Source organism: Cebus imitator, unplaced genomic scaffold, assembly GCF_001604975.1.
Source record: "Cebus imitator isolate Cc_AM_T3 unplaced genomic scaffold, Cebus_imitator-1.0 Scaffold25, whole genome shotgun sequence".
NCBI classification, from domain to species: Eukaryota; Metazoa; Chordata; class Mammalia; order Primates; family Cebidae; genus Cebus; species Cebus imitator.
Window position 1 is genome coordinate 10802248 of NW_016107340.1, and position 25841 is coordinate 10828088.

General features: G+C 37.9%; 1 protein-coding gene and 1 pseudogene across 21 annotated transcripts in view; one reads left to right on the forward strand and one right to left on the reverse strand.

Moving 5' to 3' along the window:
• Nucleotides 1–25841, forward strand: part of IRAG2 (inositol 1,4,5-triphosphate receptor associated 2) — a 58714-nt gene that overhangs the window by 27671 nt on the left and 5202 nt on the right. For all 21 annotated transcript variants that reach the window (XM_037736515.1, XM_037736513.1, XM_037736512.1 and 18 more), the window contains 11 exons: nucleotides 1716–1762; nucleotides 1870–1934; nucleotides 2088–2183; nucleotides 5227–5294; nucleotides 9759–9816; nucleotides 11754–11817; nucleotides 11903–11930; nucleotides 12476–12616; nucleotides 19363–19497; nucleotides 23586–23733; nucleotides 24617–24660. In XM_037736515.1, coding sequence (XP_037592443.1) covers nucleotides 1716–1762; nucleotides 1870–1934; nucleotides 2088–2183; nucleotides 5227–5294; nucleotides 9759–9816; nucleotides 11754–11817; nucleotides 11903–11930; nucleotides 12476–12616; nucleotides 19363–19497; nucleotides 23586–23733; nucleotides 24617–24660 — 894 coding nt within the window. The remainder of the gene's footprint in view (nucleotides 1–1715; nucleotides 1763–1869; nucleotides 1935–2087; nucleotides 2184–5226; nucleotides 5295–9758; nucleotides 9817–11753; nucleotides 11818–11902; nucleotides 11931–12475; nucleotides 12617–19362; nucleotides 19498–23585; nucleotides 23734–24616; nucleotides 24661–25841) is intronic.
• Nucleotides 14897–18941, reverse strand: LOC119470257 (annotated as a pseudogene).

The following is a 25841-nucleotide window of genomic DNA, read 5'->3' on the forward strand; positions in this document are numbered from 1 at the left end:
AAAAAAAAAAAAAAAAAAAAAAAATTCAGATATCCCCACTCTGTTAATTCTGCTCTGTGCATGTTACTTTCCTCTGTGGCATGCTGCTTGTAAGTTATAGAGTAGTGTTTGTATTATATATTTCTCTCCCTGCCTGGCCTACATGCTTCTTCAGGATAAGAGCTGTGGTTTTGTATATAATCTTTAGCCCTTGTCACTGTTCCTAGCACAAAGTGGGATTTGGATGAAAGTTTGTTGAATTAAATTAAACTGATGTCATGAGGAGCATCAGTCATGTATGATCTGACCCAAAGTCATTTAAGGCAGAGACAAAATGAAATAAAAAAGGTTGACTAACATCATTGATACAGGAGTATTAGGTATAAATTCTTGCTTTGCAAGTTTATTGTGGATTTTTCTAAACATGTGAGGTGAACATCTTACAAGTTTATAGTAAAATCATGGAAAGTCTTTTCCTCTCCAATAGCCTGGGTTAGGGTATGCCCAAGTTGGTTTTGTTTACAGTGGAGAGGACACAGTATTTAGTTCAATATGTGTTTGAAAGCTGGCTCCACCATTCTGACTGGTCTCGGGAAATTACTTTATTTACTCGCCTTCACTTCATTACCTGCAATAAGTAAATCTTTTCTTGCTAAAACCTACCACTAATGTTGTTGGGAGAATTAAATGAGATGATACATTAAAGGGCTCTTGTAAATTTTAATGTGCTAAACCTATATAAGTTGCTATCATTGTACTGAATAAATACAAATTCAGCAAACCCTTAGTAAATCTGTACTTGTCTGTGACTATGGGAGATACTTTCTTGGATTGATTCTAAATACCATGTGTGATATACAGTATTCCCCCAGGGGTATTGATTGTTGGTTGTGACAGTTAATAAGTTCTGCTTGATTATGGAATACCTAAATGACTTCTTTTTACCTTGTGCAGGCTTTCGATATGTCTGAATGATTTCAGTTTTAATTTATTGAATTTCAATTTATTTTCTGGACTAAATCAAATAATTAAAATAATATACTAGAAAAGCCTGTTATTAGAAAGGAAACTATGTTCTCACAGTATTTTTTGAAAAAGAAAGTTATACAACCTTAATGCCCTAAAGTTACCCCAAAAATAGGAATTCCTTGTAGAAATTAAGAGGTTCATGTGAAACTTTCAAACACTTGCCCTGGCAGGCTGCGACTATAATTTTGATAAGCTCTTTTTGGGCATCAAGTAATAGGTGCTGACTTAGATGTAATCCTTCAGATCTTTAAGAAACTGATTAAGTTTGAAATGCATGATCTTTCTAACTAGAAAACTGAGAGCAGTTTTAAAATCACCAGGTCAAAAACTTTGGGTTGAGTAATATTCGCACACATAGAAATGTTTTATGCCTTTGTAAAATTTTCTGTTTAAAGAAAACTTAAATTTACAAAATAAGCCCTATCTGCCCTTTGAGTTTAGAATTTGTTTTGCCCAAAATTTTTATCAGGTTTTCTTTAAATATCAGACTTGTAAATATACTTACTATTGGATTTTTGGGTAAATACAGCTTTGAGGAAGTGTGTATATCCATCTGCCTTATACCATCCCATTCCCATATCATTCCCAAAAGAGCAGAGTAAATATGGGTTCATTTAGAATTGCATGAAAATGTTTGCTTAAAACAACTTCTTTGGAATGGAAAATGTCAAATCGTTGAACTTATGTCTCCTTTCTTTTTCTTTAAGGAGAATGGTGTTGAACGCGTGTGTTCTGAGAGCCTGCTGCAGTCCAGGTTTGCTTGTTTGTGTTGTGTGTGTGAATTTGTATGCATATTTCATTGGTTTTAAGAGAATTATTTGGACCTGACACTCCAAAATATTTTTGCTATCTTTTTGGCAGGGAACATTCCTCACTACCATTACCCAGACACACTTCATCGACAGACAGTACTATAACTTCAAGTGGTAAGTGGATTTGGAAGTAATATTACAATAGAATGTTAGTATTACAGCTTTCAGCCTGATGTCCTGTGGCCTGCTGGGGTGTGTTCAAATGAGAAGGTAGGCAAATACTCTTTTTGCATAGTATTCACACCATTTGTTTCTTCCTGTTGACAGATCCTGGATTAGAAATTCTGAATATGGCTACTTGTGACCTCGACAGTAAGAAGGAGGAGGATACAAGATCAGCTTCTCCGATGATAGAGGCCCAAGGTAAAATGTTGACAGGTGTAAGCATCATTTTCATTGTAAAACACTAACCAAGTCTACAAGCTAGTGAAGCAGCTCTCCACACTAACTCAATAATATTAATTTTAATTTTTTGTAAAATAATTCTTATAAAATAATTTTGAACATGTAGTCTGCAGAAAAGAAGTCTAAGTGGTAACTAACCATGGGCTTCACATATAAGGATGGTACCTTTTTTTTTTCAATTTTGTAGGCAGAAAAAAAATTATGATATATTGTAACAGGACAAATATTTCCTATGGCAAATATTGACTAGAATTTACTGGTTTTCAACTGTGGCACAGAAGAAACATCACCTGCTTAGGAAATTTTTGGAATCCTAGTTCAAATTTATTAGGTTAGAAGGATGGAGCAATTAGCCATGGTCCACCCCGAGGCAAAAGAACTAACCAGGTGGTTTGTTAGGTCCTTTTCTGCTACTTGACTCTGAAAACAAAATAGTTATTCCTGACCATTCTCAGTGAGACACCACTTTAGTGGACATTAATGGGAGGAATAGGCTCTAATTCCCACTAAAAAAAAAAAAAAAAAAATCGAAAATTCATCGTATTGTTTAAAGTCAACATTTAAGTTTGAGATGTAGGTGCTAAACTAGAATAGTCACAAAATTGCGAAATGGAATCCATTTCATGGGTTAATTTCAGAATGTCTTTATATTCCACCTCACATTGAATAAGTAAATCTTTTAAGTGAAGATACAGCAAGGCTCCATTTTTAACCTATTGTATAGACAAAGATGCACAAATTTGATTACACTCTGTTGGTAAAGTTGTACGGGCAAAAGAAAAGTGCTGTAGGAAATGTAACTTTTTGTAATTATAGCAGTCCCATTTTATTCATTGGGGCTACATTCCAAGACCCCCCAGTGGCTTCCCAAAACTAATGATAGTGCCAAACCCTATATACAGTATGTTTTTGCCTAATAGACATACCTACGATAAGTTTAATTTGTTAATTCGATATTAACAACAATAACTAGTAATAGAACAATTTTGACAATATATCGTAATAAAAGTTAGGTGAATGTGGTCTCTCTCTCTCTCTCTCTCTCTCTCTCTCTCTCTCTCTCACACACACACACACACACACAATATATTATTGTAGGTAATATTTTCAGACCATGGTTGACAGTAGGTAACTGAAACTGCAGCAAGTGAAACCTTGGCTGGGGAGTACTGTAATATGAAGAAAAATGTTCCAGTAGCTATCAAAATGTTAGGAGTATATATCCATTGATACAACTATTCATTTTCTAGGAATTTATCCTATAGATAACATGTACACACAACCCAGATGACATATGCAAAAGCTTATATATTGCAGCATTGTCTATAATGACAAACTGTTAGAAACAAATTAGAATTTTTACCAATAGAAGATTATATTTTGGCATATCCGTGTAATCGAATACTAATTTGCACCATAAAAATGAATAAGGAGACTTTTTTCTTACAATAATATAAAAGGACTACTGTTTCTTGGGGAAAAAAGTACAGAATGTTATGTATAGTGTACAAAATTTTGTTAAAAAAGGATAGAAAAAGTTGGGTTTTGGCGTAGGTGGGGATGGCCTTACTCTGTTGCCCAGGCTGGAGTGCAGTGTTACAATCATAGCTCACTGCAGCCTCGAAGTCCTGGGCTCAAGCCCTTATCCTGTCCCAGTTTCCTCAGTAGTTGGGATTACAGGTGCAAGCCATCACGTTCGACTAATTAAAAAAAAATGTGAAGATGGGGTCTCACTGTGTTTCCTAGGCTGGTCTCAAAGAAAAAGTTTTTATGTATGCATAAAATACTCCTGGAAAACTAGACAAAAATTAATAACATTGTGTCTAGGGACATAAACTGGATTTCTGGAAGTCATGGATGGGAGGAAAAATTTTCACTGTAAAATATTTTTACACTCTTTGATTTATGAACTGTATGAATCTAGTATTTGCCCTAAATTTTTTTTAAAATTAAAGGCTGGTCACATGGCTCATGCCTATAATCTCAGAACTTTGGGAGGCTGAGGCAGCAGGACTTCTTGAACTCAGGAGTTCAAGACCAGCCTGGGCAACATGGTGAAACCCCGTCTCTGCAAAAAATACAAAAATTAGCTGGGCGTGGTGGTGCATGGCTGCAGTCCCAGCTACTTGGGAGGCTGAGGTGGTAGGATCGCTTGAGCCTGGGAAGCAGAGGTCGCAGTGAGCTGAGATTGAGTCATTGCACTCCAGCCTGGGTAGCAGAGTGAGACCCTCTGAAAAAAAAAAAAGAGCTAAAATAAAGTTTTCATAGGGAAAAAAATTGTATAGCTGTGAAGAAACTGCTTACCATTTTATTCTTATTTCCATATAAATTTTACAAATATAATACACGCTTTAAATACTAAAACATATTTGTATCTGCTGACCTTTGTGCCTACAGTGAACTAAATGTAGGACAATGGATTGAATAAACAGGAGAATAATTATCCGGTACATATCAGTACAAATAAAGTATATAAAAATAAACAAAAATTACCAAAAGGAATGGCACAAGTTAAAAGTGCATCTTTTCTTCTTAGTTTCATGACATTTTATTTAGAAAGGTACCATGTTTTAGAAGGATGTCCTACTTTTTATTATCAGCTTTACATATATAATTTTGAAAGAAGACTTGTAAAGCTATTTAAAAAGCTACTAAGTTACTAATTGTTCATCTTTCTGCCATCCATTTTTTATTATGCCAGTAATGTGTTCCATTAAAAAACACAGCATCAGCCTAAAAAAGGATTTTTTAAAAAATCCTACTCTTTGAAAGCCATTTATACAGACGTTGATTTCTTTTAAGACATCTTCTCTGACCGTAGCTGCTCCATCCCAATTCTGAGTCAATAGGCACATATACATTTTTTGTAGTTCATAATTGTCTCATATGTTAAGACCTTTGTCAGTTACCGGTCAGTCCATATTGCCACCCTCACTATTTTCTCCTCTTTTACTTGTTCCTGCTCCCCCCAACTGTTTTGTGTGTTTCCTGTTTCTCATAGGCACAAGTCCAGCTCATATTACTGCATTCCAAGACTCTACGAGTAAGGATAAAACTGTATTAAATCTGGTAAGGAAATATGCATGTTCACAACAAAGGTGATGATATCTTACAATGGTAGAACTATCCCTTTAAGTTTACAAAATACTCTTAAAAGTATTCTCTCATTTATCCTTTCAAAATATTATGAAATTCATATAATTTAATATTTTATAGGTGAAGTAGTTGAGGCCAAAGTGCTTTTGTGACTTGTCCAAGGTCATACAACAGAGTCAGAGCTAGGACCTCCAAGCTCCAATTTGATTTATCACTCATTCATTCATTCATTCACTCATTTATTCATCAAAAGTCAATTGGAAACAAGCTATTTGTCTGTAGGGGACTGCTTAAATGAATGAATGCATTAATAAATGAAGTTGAATAAAACAGTGATATCTATCCTAATGATATGTTCTAATCAGGTGAAGAAACAGATAATTAATAATTAGAGTGTGTTTCGTGATTTGAAAGGAAAAATGCTTGAGATTGCAGGCCAGAAAACATGTCACGGAGGAGGTACCGTGTGAGTGGCATTGAATGTTCTACAGTTGCATGGTAAAGCTCTATAAAACATAAGTATAGCTAGAAATTATTAGAGAAAAGAATTCTTTCCTTAAAGAAAAATCTCATTAAGGCCAGGGTGATGGCTCATGCCTGTAATCCCAGCACTTTGGGAGACTGAGGCAGAAGGATTGCTTGAGCCTAAGAGTTTAAGACCAGCCTGGGTAACATAGGCAGACCCTGTTTCTACAAAATATAAAAACAAATCTGCCGGGTATGGTGGTACATGACTGTTGTCCCAGCTATATGGGAGGCCAAGGCAGATGGATCACTTGAGCCCAGTAGGTTTAGGCTGCAGTGAGCCATGATTGCACCACTGTACTCCAGCCTGAGCAACAGAGCAAAACCCTGTCTCAAAAAGGAAAAAAAAAAAGAAGACTTCTTTCCACTTCTATGAATTAATAATCATTTATGAGTAGCTACAGATCCAATTCCATGATTCTTCAAGGGTCTTGTTTATATCTTGGTCTCTCTGTATGTGTGGAGTTGTGTGTGTGTGTGTGTGTGTGTGTGTATTGTTAATTTCTTCTCAACATACAAGCCTCGTTAAAACAGAGACCCATACAAGATAACTCAAGTTAAGAGGAGGCCTTGGCACAGACTTGGAGCAGGAAAGCAGATGAGAATTTTTCAGCATTTCATTCTGAAGCTAGTTAAATGATTGGATATGTGATTTGGAACAATGACATAATGTCATTTGTGTCCTTCGTAATCCTTGATTCCAAGACTGCCTCAGATAGCAAAATCAGAGAATGCTCAAGTCTCCTATATAAAATCGCATAGTATTTGCATATAACCTAATGAAACAGGAGAGTTTCCTGATTCTCCTTGCAGTATGTGCAAAAGTGGTGTGGCTCGCCTGCCTGGTCACCCCACAGCTCAAACCCCTAGGAGCATGCAGACTGGCAGGTATAGAGGCCAGGGTGAGGGCTTTTGGGCTCTGGCCCCCAGCTAGCGTCTAGGGGTGAGTGTGATTTCCAAAGTCCAAGTGGGTGTGTGTTACAAAGCTCTTTCAGATTTGTCATTTGCAGACAGTTTGTGTGTTAATTAGCTCAATGGACCCTCAGCCTTATCACAAGGACAGACAGCCAATGTGACAGCTTTCTGCATCCTGAGCTCTTGCCGAGTGTCCCAAAAGAATTTGATCACACACCAGCTGGAAGGATGAGGGCAAGGCTTATTGAGTAGTGGAGGTGGCTCTCAGTGAGATGGATGGGGAGCTGGAAAGGGGGATGGAGTGGGAAGGTGCTATTCCCCTGGAGTCGGGCTGCCCAGAGGCCAGACTCTTCCCTGACTGTCCCAGGCTGAACTCCCCTTCATGTCCAGACATCCCTCCTAGTCTCTTTTTATCTGCTATGTCATTCCAACATTGCCAGTCTGCCAGTCTCCTGGTCTGCTGGTGTTGTGTGCCCGCTAAGGTCTCAGGTTTATGTTGTCACAGGATGAGGGGTGTGGTGAGCCAGAGTGGTCTTCGAAAATGCAACATTAAGGCACAAAAACAGGAGTGCTTGTTCTCATTTAGGTCTGTGGGCACAGGCCTGAGGGTGGAACCCTCACCAGGGACCCTGCCTTTCTCTGTCTAGCACTTCCCTGCCCCCATCTTGTATTACTAACACATCCTCTTACATACTTTATATCATATCTAGATTACTTATGATATCTAATACAGTGTAAATGCTATGTTAATAGTTATAATGACAAGAAATCTGTGTGTTCAGTATAGATACACTCATTGTTGACCTAACTACAATTTTTTAAAAATCCATAGATGCAACCCACACATCCAGAGGGCCAGCTGTATAGGTAGGAGTAGGATATAGTGTTGGCTAGTACATATGCTGAAAATGGTTGTCCCTAGGAAAAAATGAACAGAGGAAAATTCAAGTCCTTTAGTCTTTCATAGTAGACTCTTCTGAGAAAATTCCTTCTCATCTCAAAAAAATACAGACATAAAGACACTTTTTAAAATAATGGATCGATTTGCCATTGGAGATGGTGGGACTGGTTAGAATACTATGGCAATAATTTAGATGAGATGAAGGTGGTATGAATTTAGTGAAGGTGCAGAAGAGGAGATACATTTGAGAACTATTAAGAGGTAGAATTCACAGAGAATGATGTCATGTCAGGGGTTTGGGAAAAGGTAGATACCCAGACTGATGGCTCAACCTACAGAATGAATAGAATAACATGGCAGTAGAGAAGGAGGAGGAAGAGTAGAATTTGTGGGGTAAAATAAGATCAATTTCAGACAAGTCAAATTTCAGACTGATCTGACACATCAATAGTCTGTAAGCAGATTTTAATGTGGCTACACACTCATATTCATAAACTCACCTGTGCCGCTTTTGAAAGCAGACACATATTTGTGGGTTACCAGCAAAAACCCAAGTGTGTGGATGAGATTTCCCAGGGACTGTGGCAGGAAGGAAGGGAGCATTGAAGATAATGGAATCCTGGCTAACAATAGCTACTAGCGAAGGCAGAGGAGGCTGAGGAGGGGCTGTTGCAGTGATGAGGGGCTGAGGCTTCATAAGAAGGAAATCGAGGGGAAAAACTCTTCAAGAAGGGATGTATAGATCATTTTAGATGCTATAGTAAGGTCAAGTAAGATCAAGACTAAAAATTATCCACGGGATTTGGCAATAGGAGTTCAGATAGCTGGTGAGAACACTTTCCTTGCAGTGTTGCATAAAAGGGTGGAATAGGTAATTGATCATGAATGGGAGAGGAAAGAACTGGAAACAGCAGCCACACACAACTCCTTATGTGACCTTAAAACACGTCTATATGCACTAAAAGCCTAACATAACACTGTCTTAGCAGCCATCTTTGTCACAATTTCTCCAAAAACCTATCTAGAAAGCCACATGTGATAGTCCTGTATCACCTACATATCACCTCTTTAGCCATCCAGTCCTACCTCTTCATCAGTCTGTGGCACGTTCCTTGTCTGCAGACAATGCTACTCAAGTCATGGTGTCATGGTGCCACTCTCCTTCCTTCCTTTTTTTTTTTTTTTTTTTTTTGAGATGGAATCTCACACTGTTGCCCAGGCTGGAGTTCAGTGGCATGACCTTAGCTCACTGCAACCTCTGCCTCCCGAGTTCAAGCGATTCTCCTGCATTAGCTTCCAAGTAGCTGGGATTATAGGCCCACACCACCACACCTTGCTAATTTTGTATTTTTAGTAGAGACTGGGTTTCGCCATATTGGCCAAGCTAGTCTTGAACTCCTGATCTCAGGTGAACCACCCAAGTGCTGGGATTACAGGCTTGAGCCACCATGCCTGGCCATCTCCTTCCTATTCAGAACACTTGTTTATTTATTTCATTTATTTGGCAATGAATCCTGGTTTGCATTATTGTAATTCGAGTCATGTTTGTATCTTTTCATGTTTTTGCTTCAACTAGATTGGAAGCCCTCTTGCAGCCAATTTTATTTCCTTCTTAACAGCTTTAAATACTATAGAGCAGGGGTCCCCAACCCCTGAGCCAGGGATCAGAACCCATCTGTGGCCTGTTAGGAATTGTGCCACACAGCAGGATGTGAGAGCAGGCCAGGGAGCAGGACCACCGGAGCTCCGCCTCCTGTCAAATCAGTGGCATTAGATTCTTATAGGAGCACAAACCCTATTGTGAACTATGCAAGCGAGGCATCTAGATTTCATGCTCCTTATGAGAATCTAATACCTGATGATCTGAGGTGGAACAGTTTCATCCTGAAACTATTTCCCCCCACCCGACTGCTACTCCACCCCCGCGGAAAAATTATCTTCCAGGAAACTGGTCCCTGGTACCAAAAAGACTGGGGAGTATTGTTGTAGAGTGCTTTTGTCAGAATAGGCTTAGGAGAGGACAGGAAGTAGGAAAATGACTGGTTATGAAGGATTTCCACTCTATGTACAGCAATAAAATCTCCTTATGATTTTAGGAAGCCAAAGAGAAACCGGAAACAAGAGAAGAACATAAAAAAGAACGTGCTTCAGGAGGTAAGGGATGTTTCTCACAATCCCCATGTGAACTTTTGTTCTGTGCTGCAATTTTTGTGGGTGAAGTCTGTCTGAGGAAAGGTATGTCACCTACAAATTCTGCATCTCTAGTTAAGGTCAGCAAATAGGACCAATTATTGATTCCATTGGTATCATTTTTAAAAAGCCACGTTGACTGTTTGATCCCAGAAAACTTGTCATAACTCGTGCTCTACTGTGAACTAAGGATCAAGCCAATACTTGTAGCAAATGCTGTCTCTCCTTTGAGTTCTTTTTTTAGTATCCCATCTAAAAGTAAAGCCACTATTTACAGAATAAGTGCTAGTATGCTTTCCTCCTTAGCCTGTCTCCATTAGGATGGAATAGTGAATAGAGTTCAGGCTTTGGAGTCATAGAGATTCTACATGGGGATCAATCTCTGACTAGCTACGTGATCTTGGAAAGTTATTTAACCTCAAGTCTCAATTTTCTCATTTGCAAGAGGAAAATGAAGAGAAGAAAAGTACACTTAACTGCGAATATATTCTATGCTAAGAACTAGGTTAACTTCATGTGCCTAGTTTTATTTAGTCCTCCAAATACTATGTGAAGTGGTGAACTTGTAATTCAGTTATGTAGCCTGTAAAATATCTACAACAGAAGGTTCGCTGTGAGGATTGATTAAATTAATATATATGAAGCACTTAGAAAAATGGCTGGCACAGGCCAGGTGCAGTGGCTCACGCCTGTAATCACAGTACTTTGGGAGACTGAGGCAGGCATATCACGAGGTCAGGCATTCAAAACCAGCCTGGCCAACATGGCAAAACCCCATCTCTACTAAAAATACAAAAATTAGCTGAGCGTGGTGGCACGTGCCTGTAATCTCAGCTACTCAGGAGGCTGAGGCAGGAGAATCACTTGAACCTGGGAGGTGGAGGTTGCGGTGAGCCAAGGTTGCACCATTGCACTCTAGCCAGGCCAAGAGAGTTAAAAAGAAAAAAAGAAAAGTGCCTGGCGCAAAAGCTCTCATAAAAGTTAGCTACTATTATAAATAGTATTCTCACATAACTAAGAATCAAAGCTCGGATTTAAACCAAGTTTGTTCGACTTTAAATCCAATGCTCTTAATAACTAATGCATTGTCCTTGGTAAAGTTGTCATAAAATCATATGTGTAAAGTGCTTTGCTCTGGCCCTGGCAATATAATAAAGCCATGGTTGATGCCATGTTTATTGTCACTGTTATTGTTACCAGTATTATTACTACTACTATTCTTGCTACTGCTAATAAAGCCTTGATCCAAAGAAGAACCAGGACACCAGCAGGAGGTTTAGGCTTTTGCCATGGGATCAAGCATAACAAACATGCAGGCCAGGCACGGTGGCTCACGTCTGTAATCCCAGCACTTTGGGAGGCCAAGGTGGGTGGATTACCTGAGGTCAGGAGTTCAAGACCAGCCTGGCCAACATGATGAAACCCCATCTCTACTAAAAATAAAAAACTTAGTCAGGTGTGGTGGTGGGCGCCTGTAATCCCAGCTACTCAGGAGGCTGAGGTGGGAGAATCGCTTGAACCCAGGAGGCAGAGGTTGCAGTGAGCCAAGATTGTGCCATTGCACTCCAACCTGGACGGCAAGAGTGAGACTTCATCTCAAAAAACAAACAAACAAAAAAACCATGCAAATGCAAAGAGAACAAATTGGGCTGTTGCTTGATTCTGACACATCTTTAAATCTGAAAGACTATTCACATGCTGAGGTATAAACCAATGATTTTAATGTCATTTTGATCCAAGTAGCTTAGCATAACATAATTCAAGTGCAAACGTTATTAGCTGGCTATCATGTCAGACACATTTAAATGAAACACCTTTGTTTAGTGGAGATACATTAGATCAGACATGCTTTTACATGTTAAGCCTTTTTACCCAAATAACATTTTATTGTCTTTTAATAGAGTCTGCAGTTTCCCTTCTTCCTGTAACCACTGTGAAATCAGTTAACTTTAGACAAAGTGACAAGTAAGTGCTTCTTCATGTAGCATGTTAACAGGTTTTATTTTTCTGTTGGATTATGTTTGAATATGTTTTTTATCTTATCCTACAGCACTTCTGCTAATGAGAAGGAGGTTGAGGTGAGTTTAAAGCAAATTCTTTTTTTTCCTTTTAAAAAAGTGTTCCAGGTTGGGCGTGGTGGCTCACACCTGTAATCCTAGCACTTTGGGAGGCCGAGGCAGGCAGATCATGAGGTCAGGACATCGAGACCATCCTGGCCAACATGGTGAAACCCTGTCTCTACTAGAAATACAAAAAATTAGCTGGGTGTGGTGGTGCATGCCTGTAATCTCAGCTGCTCGGGAGGCTGAGACAGAAGAATCACTTGAACCTGGGAGGGAGAGGTTGCAGGGAGCCGAGATCATGCCGTTGCACTCCAGACTGGTGGCAGAGTGAGATTTCATCTAAAGGAAAAAAAAAATGTTCCAGACTCACCTGCTACAGTCACTTCATGCTATTGCACAAGCTCTCTTATGGTCAGTGGCTGTTTGGCTTGGCAGTGACTCAGTGCAGGTGAAGCCTGTGCGTGTTAGCATTATGTTGCCTCTGTATAAAACAGCATTAAACTGAAACATCTGACCACATCAATTTTTCTCTCCTCACCCTCACATTATTTTGACAACAGGCAGAATTTCTCAGATTATCTTTGGGATTTAAGTGTGACTGGTTTACCTTGGAGAAGAGAGTGAAGCTTGAAGAGAGGTCCCGTGACTTGGCAGAAGAAAATTTGAAGAAAGAAATCACTAACTGTTTAAAACTATTAGAGGTGAGAATAAGAACATTTGGGGTGTAGACATTTGGTCTAGCCAGGCACGGTGACTCACACCTATAATCGCAGCACTTAGGGAGGCTGAGGTAAGAGGATGACTTGAGGCCAGGAGTTCAAGATCAGCCTGGGCAACATAGTGGGACCCCATCTCTACCAAAAACAAAACAAAACAATCAGTCAGGTGTGGTGGTGCATGCCTGTAGTCCCAGCTACTTGGGAGGCTGAGGCTGGAGGATCATTTGAGCCCAGAAGTTGGAGGCTGCAGGGAGCTATGCTCACACCACTGCACATCAGATTGGGTGACAGAGCGAGACCCTGTCTCAAAAACAAAACAAAAAACACCCACAGAAAACATTTGGTCATATTTTTAATAACATTTTCATAATTACATATGCAATTACATGTATGACCCAAACCAGCACCAGGTATGAAGCTCTTCCTGAGCCAAATGTGAATAGAGAATAAGAATTCAGGATCAGGCTGAAATAAAAGTTTCACTAATAAAAGAGTATCAGCAATCAAATGAAAAATGTCTTTTTAAAGTAGATGCATGAGTCATCTGCCTTTTCTCAGGATTTTCAAATTTCAGGCAGAAGAGGAATCGGGCAGAAAACTGGGCAATAGGAAATAATATCAATTTTAAGCTTCAAGAAGAGAATCGAGGCTATTTCCATTTATGATTAACTGAGGAAAGAAAATAGTAACTGATTCAGTCTTCCAGATGATGGGCAAGCCTGATGTAGGGTACTGAGAGAAGAATGGGGGTGCACAGGAGTGTAACAACTATTATTCTTCCACATGGTGAAGTTACCATACATCTAGAGATGAGCTGGAAGATTAGTAGGCTTAATTTTGGATGAAGGATATTAAAATTGAGAAACCATGGAAAAGAATCATGTTATTTTTTACTGTGATAAATTATATGATATAAAATTTACCGTCTTGAACATTTTCAAGTGTACAATTCAATAGTGTAAGTTTATTTATATTGTTGCAAAATAGATCTTGAAATTCTCTACTTGTTAATTTTCCTTTTCCGCCTTACCCCATCCCCTGGTCACCATTATCCTACTGATTCTATGAATTTGACTACCTTAGGGACTTCACATAAGTAGATTTATATAGTATTTGTCTTTTGTAACTGGCTTATTTCACTTAATATAATGTCTTCAAGGCTTATCCATAATATTGCATGTGAGTGGATTTCCTTCCCTTTTAAGGCTCAAAAATATTCTCATGTATCCACCAAATTTTGCTTATCTATTCATCCATCAATGGACATTTGGACTGCATCCACTTCTTGACTATTGTGAATAGCGCTGTTTGAAACATAGGTGTACAAATATCTCTTGGAGACCCTGCTTACAGTTCTTTTGAGTATATCTGGACTCAGGAGTGGACTTGCTGGATCATACAGTTCTATTTTTAATTTTATAGAAACCACTGTACTGTTTTTCATAGTTGCTATATCATTTTACATTATTACCAACAGTGCACAAGGTTCCAGTTTCTCCAGCTCTTCACCAACACTTGTTATATTCTGTTTGATTTTATGGTCATCACCCTAATGGGTGTAAGGTGGTATCTTCTTGTGGTTTGGTTTGTATTTCGCTAATGATTAATGACATTGTGCATCTTTTCTATGCTTGTTGGCCATTTGTATATCATCTTCAGAAAAATGTCTATTAAAGTCCTTTTCCTATTTTCTTTGCAAAAAAATTTATTTATAAAAATACAGTTTCAGGGCTGGGTGCAGTGGCTCACTCCTGTAATCTCAGCACTTCAGGAAGCTGAGGTGGACAGATCACCTGAGGTCAGGAGCTCGAGATTAGCCTGGCCAACATGGTGAAACCCCTTCTCTATTATAAATACAAAAATTAACTGGGGACAGGCACGACGGCTCACACCTGTAATCCCAGCACTTTGGGAGGCCAAGCTGGGCAGATCACCTGAGGTCAGGAGTTTGAGACCAGCCTGGCCAGCATGGTGAAACCCCGTCTCTACAAAAAATACAAAAATTAGCCAGGTTTGGTGGTGGGTGCCTGTAGTTCCAGCTACTTGGGACCCTAAGGCAGGGGAATCACTTGAACTCAGGAGGTGAAGGTTACAGTGAGCTGAGATAGTGCCACTCCAACTCCAGCCCGGGCAATAGAGAGAGACTCCATCTCAAAAACAAACAAACCAAAGAACCTGGGTATGGTAGCATGCACCTGTAATCCCAGCTACTCGGGAAGCTGAGACAGGAGAATTGCTTGAACCTGGGAAGTGGAGGTTGCGGTGAGCCGAAATTGCGCCATTGTACTCCATCTTGGGTGATGGCAAGACTCCATCTCAAAAAAAAAAAAAGAAATTACAGTTTCAGAAGGTAGCATAGTAGAATGAGTCTAATCTTTCTATAGGCTCATTTTAGTAGACTGGTATCTTACCTGGTAGCTTTTCTCATTGATGGCTGATATTTTACCGATAGTTTTCAGCTCCCAAAATTGTTCTTGCTTTAAATAACAGACCTGGGAGTTTGGATGAATCATGTTTCCTTTATGTGTGGTTCTTTCTCCTGAACATCTGAATACTTCTGATAAAGCTGTTTTCAATTAGATAAGAAATAGCTGCATTCCTAAGGGAAGACTTTTCTCCCCTTAAGTTCTTAATATTTTGTTTGTAGTTGCTTCAGTTGTGGCTCTAACCAAAGCAGTTCATCCTGGCCTTCGGTCAAACACTGTCTTTTCTTTTGGTATCTGAAATCATCTCAGCATTCTTCCTTTCCAGATTTTTCAGTATCTGGACTTCCTTAAGCATTTTTATGAGTTCTTCTTTAATATTAAAATAAAATTTATTGATGGCTTTCTTACAAACTTTAGATTCTATTCTGTGTTTATACTGGATGAGGGTTTTCTCAAATGCAGGCCAAGCAATATTCAATTCCATGATGTCATTGATTTTCTTTCCTTCTAGACACCAAATATGCACGATGTTGGAAATATCTAAGCCTATGGCTTTACTTCTTGATTTCTTCCTTTTGCCACAAGATGTATTTCCTTTTTTCCGAGTTTTTGCTTGACCTTCTGTTGTCAGTTTGTCTTTTTCAACAGAAGGCTTGACACTAATGGGTCCTATCTTTTAGAAGTGACTGAGTCAGCTGGTTTCTCTGAAAGGTCTGAAGATGCTGTGGTTAGAATAGGCTCGTGTTGTTGGTCCTTATTTTCTCCACTGATTTAACTTTTCTCACATCACTTTCTTCAGTGCTTTCAGACTCATCGCAAATGGGTTTGAGTTTTCTTCCTGGCTTTTCTGCACTCATTTTTACAGATTTGTTTTCACTTCCTTCCATTTTCAGAAGTGCTCGAGCTTCTTTTTTCTTCTTTTCCTGGAGGAGTTGAAGGGATAGATAATCCATAATATTTGGAGAATTCTTCATTGGCATACATAGACGGGCTGTGTAAAGGAGGATCAAAGGTTTCATAAGGTTCTTCATCTTTCTCATTTTCACCAAGACACAGGATATCTTTCCATTTATTTGTATCTTCTTGAGACAGCAGAATTATTGGGAAAATCAAACACACTGGCAGGCTTGCAGTTTTGATCAGCCTTATCTTTCACAGAATGTGATCTTCATAAAATGTTCTTTGATTATCATTCTTTAATTATCATGGGCCTGCATGCCTGGGAGCCTCCACTCAATGTGGCAGGGCTATCAGGCCACTCTCTTTCCATTTTTAAATTGAGTTATTTGGATTTTTTAATTGTCGAGTTGCAGGAGTTCTTTATATATTGTGGATTAACCCCTTATCAGTTGTATAGTTTGAAAATATTTTCTCCCATTCTATAAGTTACTTTTTGTTGTAACTTATAGAATGTGTTGACTGGGTCTTTTTATGCATAAAGACTTTTAAATTTCATGTAGTTCCATTTGTCTATTTTCACTTTTGTTGTCTGTGCTTTTGGTGTCATATCCAAGAAATCATTGCGAAATCCAATGTCTTGAAGCTTTTCCCTTATGTTTTCGTCTATGAGTTTTCTAGTTTGGGGTCTTACTTTTAGATATATAATCCATTTTGTGTTAATTTTTATATATGATGTAAGATAAGTGTCCAACATCATTCTTTTGCATGTGGATATCAAGTTTTCTCAGCAACATCATGTTAAAGAGACCACCCTTTCCTCATTGTGCATTCTTCGCACCTGGTTGAAGATCATTCATTAATATACACTTATTTCTGGGCTTTTAATTCTATTCCATTACTCTATATGTCTGTTTTATGCCAGTATTACACTGTTTTAATCATTTTAGCATTGTAATATGTTTTAAAATTAGGAAGGGGGAGTCCTACTTTTTCAAAAGGATTTTGGTTATCAGGGTCCCTTTAGAGTCCATATTAATTTGGGAATAAATTTTTCTATTTCTGCAAAAAATGCCCTTGGGATTTTAAGAGAGACTGCCTTGAATCTGTAGATCACTTTTGGTAGTATAGATAACAAAATTAGGTCTACCAACCCATGAACACATGATGTCTTTCCATTTATTTGTGTCTTTAGTTTCTTTCAGCAATGTTTTTCAGTTTTCAGCATACAATTCTTTTTTCTCCTTAGGTTTATTCCTAAGTATTTTACTCATTTTGATGCTATTGTAAAGGGAATTGATTTCTTAATTTCCTTTTTGGAAATTGTTAGTGTGCAGAAAGACAGCTAACTTTTTTATGTTAATTTTGTACCCTACAATTTTGTTGAATGTGTGTATTAGTTCTGACAGGTTTTTTGGTGGAATTTTTTTAGTGTTTACTATGAAATCATGTCATCTACAAACAGAAATAATTTAACTTCTTCTTTTCAGTGGATAACTTTTCATTATTTTCCTTGCCTAACTGTTCTGATCAGAACTTCCAGGACTATGTTGAATAATAGTGGTGAGAGTGAGATCTTTGCCTTGTTCCTGACCTTAGAGGAATAAGCGTTCAGTCTTTCACCATTGAGTATGATTGTAGTAGGGTTTTCATATATAGCTTTTATTATGTTAAAGTAATTTTCTTCTATTTCTAGTTTTTTAAAATTAGCACTTAAGTGACATAGTAAAAATAATCTTGGTGTTTTTTGTGTATTTTTTTGTTAGTATTCCTAGTTTTTGTGTTTTTAATCATAAAAGTGTTCAATCTTACCACATGCTTTTTCTGCATCAGTTTAAATGATCATATGGTTTTTGTCCTCCTTTTTGTTAATGTGGTATGTTATATTGATTGATTTTCACCCTTACATTAGAGAAATAAATCCTACTTGTACATGATGTATAATCCTTTTAATGTGCTGTTGATTTCAGTCTACTACTACTTTGTTGAGAATGTTTACATTAATATTTTTCAGAGATATTGGTCTGTAGCTTTTTTTTTTTTTTCTTGTAACATCTTTTTCTAGCTTTGGTATTAAAGAAGTAATGTGGACCTCATAGAATGAGCTTGGAAGTATTCCTCTTCTTCAATTTTTGGGAAGAGTTTTATGAAGATTGGCATTAATTCTTTAAATGTTTGGTAGAATTCCTCAGTGAAGCCATTCAGTCATGGATTTTTCTTTGTTGGGTGATTTTTGATTACTGATTCAATCTTCTTACTAGTTATGGGTTTGTTCAGATTCTCTTATTTCTTCATGGCTTAATCCTGGTTGACCATACTCTGTTTGCTAACAATTCACATCTGTTCTTTCCTTCCCGACTGGAGATGGTGGTTTAAACCACTGTAAGAAACTGCATGTCTGACAATTGCCATTCTAGTTGGTTAGAAACTCTCTAACTACAATTTATACAGATCTGTGTATTTCAAAAGTGGTTGTCTTTCATTGAGCACAAATGTGCAACAAGCAGTTGGCATCTTTTACCTCTCATATGACAGTATTCCTGGAGAGGATATGTGATTGTCTCCATCTGACAGATGACGAAACAGCAAATCAGAAAGATTGATTTTTTTTTAACATTTCTAAAATTATGATGCAATTTACAGTCAATGGTGCCTAATGGTTTCATTGACAACTTTTTCTTTCTTAATGATATACAAAATCATGGTATCTTTTATAATTCATGTTGTTTTAGATTTGGGAAAGTTTTAGACATTTGCTTACAATCACATAGGTTATGAGCAGTGTCTTGTCTGCTTCCAAATCTGTTATTCACTTAATCCTGTCTGTACTCTGGTGAGAAAGATGTTCATCAGGAAGGGTGTCATCTTGAATAAAGGGCACAGGATTGAGAAGAAAATTCATCAGGCAATGAATGTATACCCAACTACCTGGCCCAATCATACCTTATCGTCTGTGGAAGAACAAGCATAGTTGTCAGAGACATTTTTAATTCCAATATGTTTGGTTACATTTCTCAAAATTTCAACCTATGATCCTCTTATGATACCTTCACCTCATTTATAAGCATAATCCCTTTACCATTACTAATTAATTGCAGCCCATCCTATTAGCTGTAGAAGAACGATGTGAATGCATATAAGGAAGTGGCAAATTTGGGAAGTAAAGAAATAAGGGATCAAGAATAGAAATAAAAGATTTGTGATCACCTGCATATATCTACCCAGTAGCCAACAAAGATAATAATGTATCAGTATCATTCACTATCGGTCTTTGCTGCTTCGTTTCATCCTCCACCAAAATAACTGAGATTAGAATGTCGTTGACATTTCCGACTTAGGCAGTGTTAGACTCACTTGCTGAACACTTGTGTTGGATATCTTTTAATATGCTTGTTTTCTGTACAGTCTTTAACACCTCTGTGTGAAGATGACAACCAGGCACAGGAAATCATTAAGAAGCTGGAGAAGAGTATAAAGTTTCTTAGCCAGTGCACAGCTCGAGTGGCCAGTAGGGCTGAGATGTTGGGAGCCATCAATCAGGTAACCTGTCTTCACTTCTCTAGTTAGAATGAAATTACAAAAAGATTCATTTTTCCTGAGACTATTGATTTTTCATTTCTAGGAATAAGTTTTAAAAAATACTTTTGTTGTATAACACGTAAGTGTTTAATATAGAAGAAAATGGAATATACAAATAAAAATGTAAAAAACTCTTCTAATAACACAAGCCAGTGACAATCATACAAATTTTGTGATATTCTTCAAGATACATAGTATTATAGTGTTTATAATCCCTTATATAGTGTTATAATCTGTTTTTATTCATATAACATAGGCAACTTTCTGTGTGATATAAATATATACACACACATCACCATTTTATGGTATTCTACTGGTTGAATGGTTATAAATTATTTAACCAATTCCTTATATGTAATCATTTCATGATGTTCTTGATATTTTTCTGTTATAAACAATGCTACAGTAAGTATCCTTGTATATGCGTCTGTGTGTACTTGTCCTTAGAGAAGCAGAATTCCAAAATTTCCTTGTGGACAAACCTAGGGAGATATGATTTTTTTTTAATCTATACCTAAGCAGATTTGTAAAAATATATTTTCTTAAGAAGGAGAAATTTAATTGTGGTGTTAATTTTAGTTTGATCATTCGTTATACATTTTTGCTCCTTAGTTCCCTTTTAACCCCTCACTAGAGAATACTGTTATTATTTGTTTCATTTTTACTAAAATTGTATATGCCCAGAGTTATTTTAAAAGGTCAATCAGCTCTATAAGCCTAATTTCCCATGATCTAGAGAAACAACTTTCAATTCTTTTGTCTATTTGTTTTGTATTTGCATTCACATTTTTAAATAACGTGCTCATGCTATCATTTAGAGATTTATTTTCAGTTTTAGGTATTATCTGTTGCTCTCCCACTATGCAGATGAATATTTAGTTATTTTATCAATCTCTGCCCACCCCCCTCCCACCCACCTTTTCACGGTCCCTCACGCTACAGTTGGCCACCCTGCTTTCCTGGCCAAGCTTATACTCCACGGTTAAACATAGTTTTCACTACCTTGCATGACCCCTCAACACTTTTCCTTCTCATGTTTTATCTTACTTATTGGGCGAATCTGCAAGTGAATCTGCTTCTCCACCTCTCGTGCCTGCATAGCTAGAAAATGCCACATTCCCATACTGCCCTGTTTCTCTTTAAATTCATTATCACAAACCTCAAGCGGGTCCTTGGGGCTTCCCTTCACTCACCCTCCTTCTCTTTTAAATATCAATTTCACACCTTTTCCTTTCTCCTCAAACCACTGTCATGTCCTTCCCCATATTCTCTCTCAAACACAGGTAATGACTTTGCTTCCTACCTCACTGAGGAAACTGGAACAATCAAAGGAAACTGCCACAAGCCCTGAGCCTCCCGGCGTGTGAACCCTTACACTCTGCCTTGCTCCTGTTCTTAAAGATACATTGTCTCTAACCCTATCCAAGGCCAGCCTTCCCCCCAAACATGGGAGCCTTCCCCACTAATTTACTCAGGGGCATGGAGCCAAATTCTCCTGACTTTTCTCCATTTCTCTTTTCTCCACTCTACTGAACTATTTCTATTAGCACACAAATAATATGTTGTTTTCTAGATGGGAATAATAACATAAAACAAACACAAACAAAATAACCTTTCATCCTTTCCATACTGGCCACCATGCTGTTTCTCTGCTCCCATTTACAGCAAACTTCGACAGAATGGTACTCACTGTGCTCAGTCGCCCTCCTCCCAAGTTCTCTCAAACCCACTCTAATCAACTTTTTGCTTCCACAAAGCAGATTTTGCCAAGGTCACCAGTGGCCTCCACATTACCAACCTCAGTTTCTCAGTCCTCATCTGTCGTGGCTGATGTCTTCCTCTTCCTGGAAATGCTTTCCTCATTTAGCTTCCAGGTACCATATCCCCTGACCTTTCTCTACATCACGGGCTGCTCCTTCCAGGCTTCCTGCAGTTCTGCACCTTCTCCTGGACCTCTGAATATCGAAGAGCCCCAGGACTCCATTCGTGCGCATTTGATCTCCATGTGCATGCAGTCCGCCTGTGATCCCAGGCAGTCAGCTGAGGACTCTCAAAGTCGTTATGTTTAGCCTAAGCCACTCCCCTGAGCTCCAGACCAGAATATGCTACTGCTGACTCAACAATTCCAATTGGATGTTTGATAAACTCAAACCTAACATTCAAAACTGAACTGTTCATGGTCCTCCACCAAACCTACTCCATGTGTAGGCGCCTTACTTCACTCGAGGGCAGCTCTGTCCTTTCAGTTGCTCAGGCCAAAATGGGGACAGAGGCAGCTGGAGTAATTCTCAACACCTTTCTCTCTCACTTCACATGAAATCCTACAGAAAATCCTATTGGCTGAACTGTCAGAATACATTCAAAATTCAACCACATATTTCCCTTTCTACTGCTACCATCTTGATCTCAGCCTCCATTCCATTTTGTCCAGAAACAGGTTTCTATGGTCTCCTTGCTTCCATCCAATCCCAGACCTTCACCCCAACATAGTCTGTTCTTAATAAAGCAGCCAAAATACTTTAAACTTTAGAAAATGCTGATTAGAAAATTTTAATAGTCTATTTGGAATATATTAAGTCACTCATTACATTTTTAAAATGTAGATTATGTTACTTTTTGGTTCAATGTCCTAAACCTCCTCACTTAGAGTAAAAACCAATGTCTTACTGTGGTTTGAAAGGATGTGCGGCTGGGCGCGGCGGCTCATGCCTGTAATCCCAGCACTTTGGGAGGCAGAGGCAAGTGGATCACAAGGTCAAGGAATCAAGACCAGCCTGGCCAACATGGTCAAATCTCCATCTCTGCTAAAAATACCAAAATTAGCTGGGCGTGGTAGTGTGCACCTGTAGTCCCAGCTACTTGGGAGGCTGAAGCAGGAGAATTGCTTGAACCTAGGAGGCAGAGATTGCAGTGAGCCAAGATCATGCCACTGTACTCCAGCCTGGGTGACGAGCAAGACTCTGTCTCAAAAAAAAAACAACAACAACAAAAAAAAAACCCCACAATGAGATACCACTTCATACCCACTAGGATGATTATTGTGAAAGAATAAAGGAAGGAAGGAAGGAAGGTGGGAAGGAAGAAGGGAGGGAGGGAGGAAGCAAAGAAGGAATAGTGTTGGTGAGGATGTGGGGAGAATGCAAACACTGTACATTGCTGGGAGATGTGAAATGGTTCAGCCACTGTGGAACACAGTTTGGTGGATCCTTAAAAGTTAAACATAGAATTACTATATGACTTAGCAATTCCATTCCTAGACATACACCCAAAAGAATTGAAAACAGGCACTCAGATACTTGTACACAAATATTCATAGCACTATGAACATTCAAAATGTTTCACTGGGGGTACTCCTAATGTCAGCAGTTATAGGACTTTTATCTCAGTATGTTAGAATCACCACAGAAAAATCTTCCAACTGCCTGCCTTGAGGGTGTAACTCCGGCTGCCAGTGTTTGGAAGCTGGAAGGAGGAGGAATAAGGCTGGATCTTAACATTCAATATGAATATAGATTTTTTGCTTAAATCTGTTGTTTTCAGCATGATAGATCCATCATCAACTGTTGTTTCCCAATCTGTAGAACCTCAAGTTAACTCTCTCTAGATAGCCAACTGCATATAGTCTTTCACCAAAATAGTGGAGGGAAAATTGCTGGGCTGGCTAGAGTACGGAGGGGATCTCTGGATCTAATTTTTTTTTTTTTTAACATAGACTTTCAACCGTTTCTTTTGTTCACATACCCACCTTCAACCTTACTGAGGTGCAACCTAGGAAGCTTCTAGGCTTTTCTTACTGCCTTTTTTAGGGTTCAGCTTTTCTACCTCATAGTCATTTGCCACTAGTCCTTCTATCCAGCTTTCAAAGTCTTGTTGTCATATTTTCTTCTGTTTGCCCTTGTAGATGCATGTCTTTGTTTTATTAAACCATTTATTGCCATTGTAGTGGGATTTAGGAATGGAATGAAGGTAAGTGTGTTTAATTACCATCTTTTAATTGAGAATTGAGAATAGTATTTTCAATATAAATGTGCTCATTTTTCTTTTGCTAGGAAAGCCGGGTTAGTAAAGCAGTTGAAGTGATGATTCAGCATGTAGAAAACTTGAAGAGGATGTATGCCAAAGAGCATGCTGAATTAGAGGAACTGAAACAAGTCCTTCTGCAGAATGAACGGTCTTTCAATCCTCTTGAAGATGAAGGTAATAAAAGTTTAATAGTATTAGTTATGTTTTTTTACATTCTCCTCTTTCTTGTTCTCTCAGTCTTATGACTAGTACAATAAGACTCTTAGGTTAAGGTTATATTAGAAAAATAATTAATTCCGGTTATTTATATATCCAAAAGTGAAGTGTCAGAAAACAGGTTGGGAGACATGAAGAATTCTTTGGTAATGACACCAAAATTTATTAATTTAGATTACTGAGATGACAGAATATGTTTAATACAACTCATGAAGTTGATCTTAGTGTTCCCCTATTGAGGATACATTAGAATTTCTATACATTAGAAATAACTAATAATACATTAGTTATTTCTCCCATTTAAGGAGAAGTCACTTAAATGGGAGCTCTCATCAGCAATGGTTGATTCCTCAAGGAAGGAATGGCCCTGGCTCAGTAAGCTAATTGATAAACTGGAAAACAGAAAAACATATGAGGCTATGGGGAATAACACTGTTTCTATAAATCGTACAATAGTTTTATTTAAAATAAATATGAACTTTTCTGAGAATTCTTATTTCAAGAATCTGTTCTCTGTTCTAGAACAGTAACCATATTTGATATTCTCCTGAACAGTACTTTAGATTCCTTTCTCCAGCAGACACTCAGGTAGTGCCTACTCTGTGCTAGCTAGGCACTGTGGACACCACAGAGACACGGAGGACTGTATTCCATTGGTTAAGATGGTAATTGTTACGAAGCATGAAATGAATGATTAACAGATACTTACATTGCTCAGTAGTCTCTAAAGTCTTAATAAATCTTTTCTGAATTTTGCTTTACCTTTAAAGAATTAAGACATTGCTTAAACATAAATTGCATGTGCAATAACTAAAATGTGTAAATGTGTTTTTCCTTTCAGATGACTGCCAAATTAAAAAACGTTCAGCTTCTCTAAACTCCAAGGTAATTACTAATTCACTTAACAAATGTCTATCAAATACTTACAAGATGGTTTTAAAATGTTATTTGAAGCTCCGGGCCTTTATATGTAAATAACAAAATAGTGATTTAAATTCATATAGATATATTTGTTTAAGTATGCTTTTATGCATTCTGCTATATTTGTGTATTAATTAAGTGTGCCTGGCAGCATGAAGAAAGTCAGTATAATAATGGTTTCTCTCTGTTGTATAAAACTAAAGTTGGAAACAAGTAACCCAACAATGGCACAGCAGCAACCCCGAAGGACCAGCCTCCTTTCTTGCTGCCTCACTTCCGTCAGCCCTTGGCTTCTGTCTCGGGTCTAAGATGTCTACTTCAGATCCAGGCACCACGCCCTCATCATTACATCATCTCATTCTAAGAAAAAGGGAGAAGCAACAAGTGTTCCATCTCCCTGTAAAGACATTCCCTAGAAGTCCAAAATAACATTTCTCTTTCCATTCTTGGTTGCATATGAGTCTGGAAAGTACAGTTTCTTTTTAGGAGGCTGTATGCCTAGCTAAAAATCAGGAGGCTTATTATTAACTAGGAAGGAAGAATGTGACACTGAAGGTCAGCTGGCAGTTTTTGCCACTGTGTAAAAATCAGGATTACATAGATATATAGAATTTTTGAATAAGTGACTTTAAAATCATTCCATACAAATTCCTCTTTTTCACAGATAAGGGAAGAGAAATAAAGCAGTTAAGTGATCAGTTATGATCACGTATTGGTAGGAGCATGATTAGAAACCAAGTTTCTTGGGCCACAATTTCATACTCTTGATGCTCAACTAATCTATGAAATTAAAGTAGGGATGATGTGGCTTAAGAAAATGATTCACATGCAACCTCCTTAGTTTATTTATTACATTTTAAAAAATTTTGTATTCTGATGATGTACTTAAAGAGCCACACAATATTATATAACGTTTTTCTGTAAAAATCTCAAGAAACTCATTCATTCATTAAAACATGGCAATCCTTAAATGGAAAAAAATGAAACCATGAACAAAAAAGCTATACATGTAGGTACATATTTATCTCCTCTTGAGTTGGGAGAAATCTTTCTAAGCATAGAAGCAATGGTAGCAAAAGAGACAAATAGATTTGGCTGGATTAACAATAAAAAGTTTTCTGCCAGAAATATGAAGATTCAACATA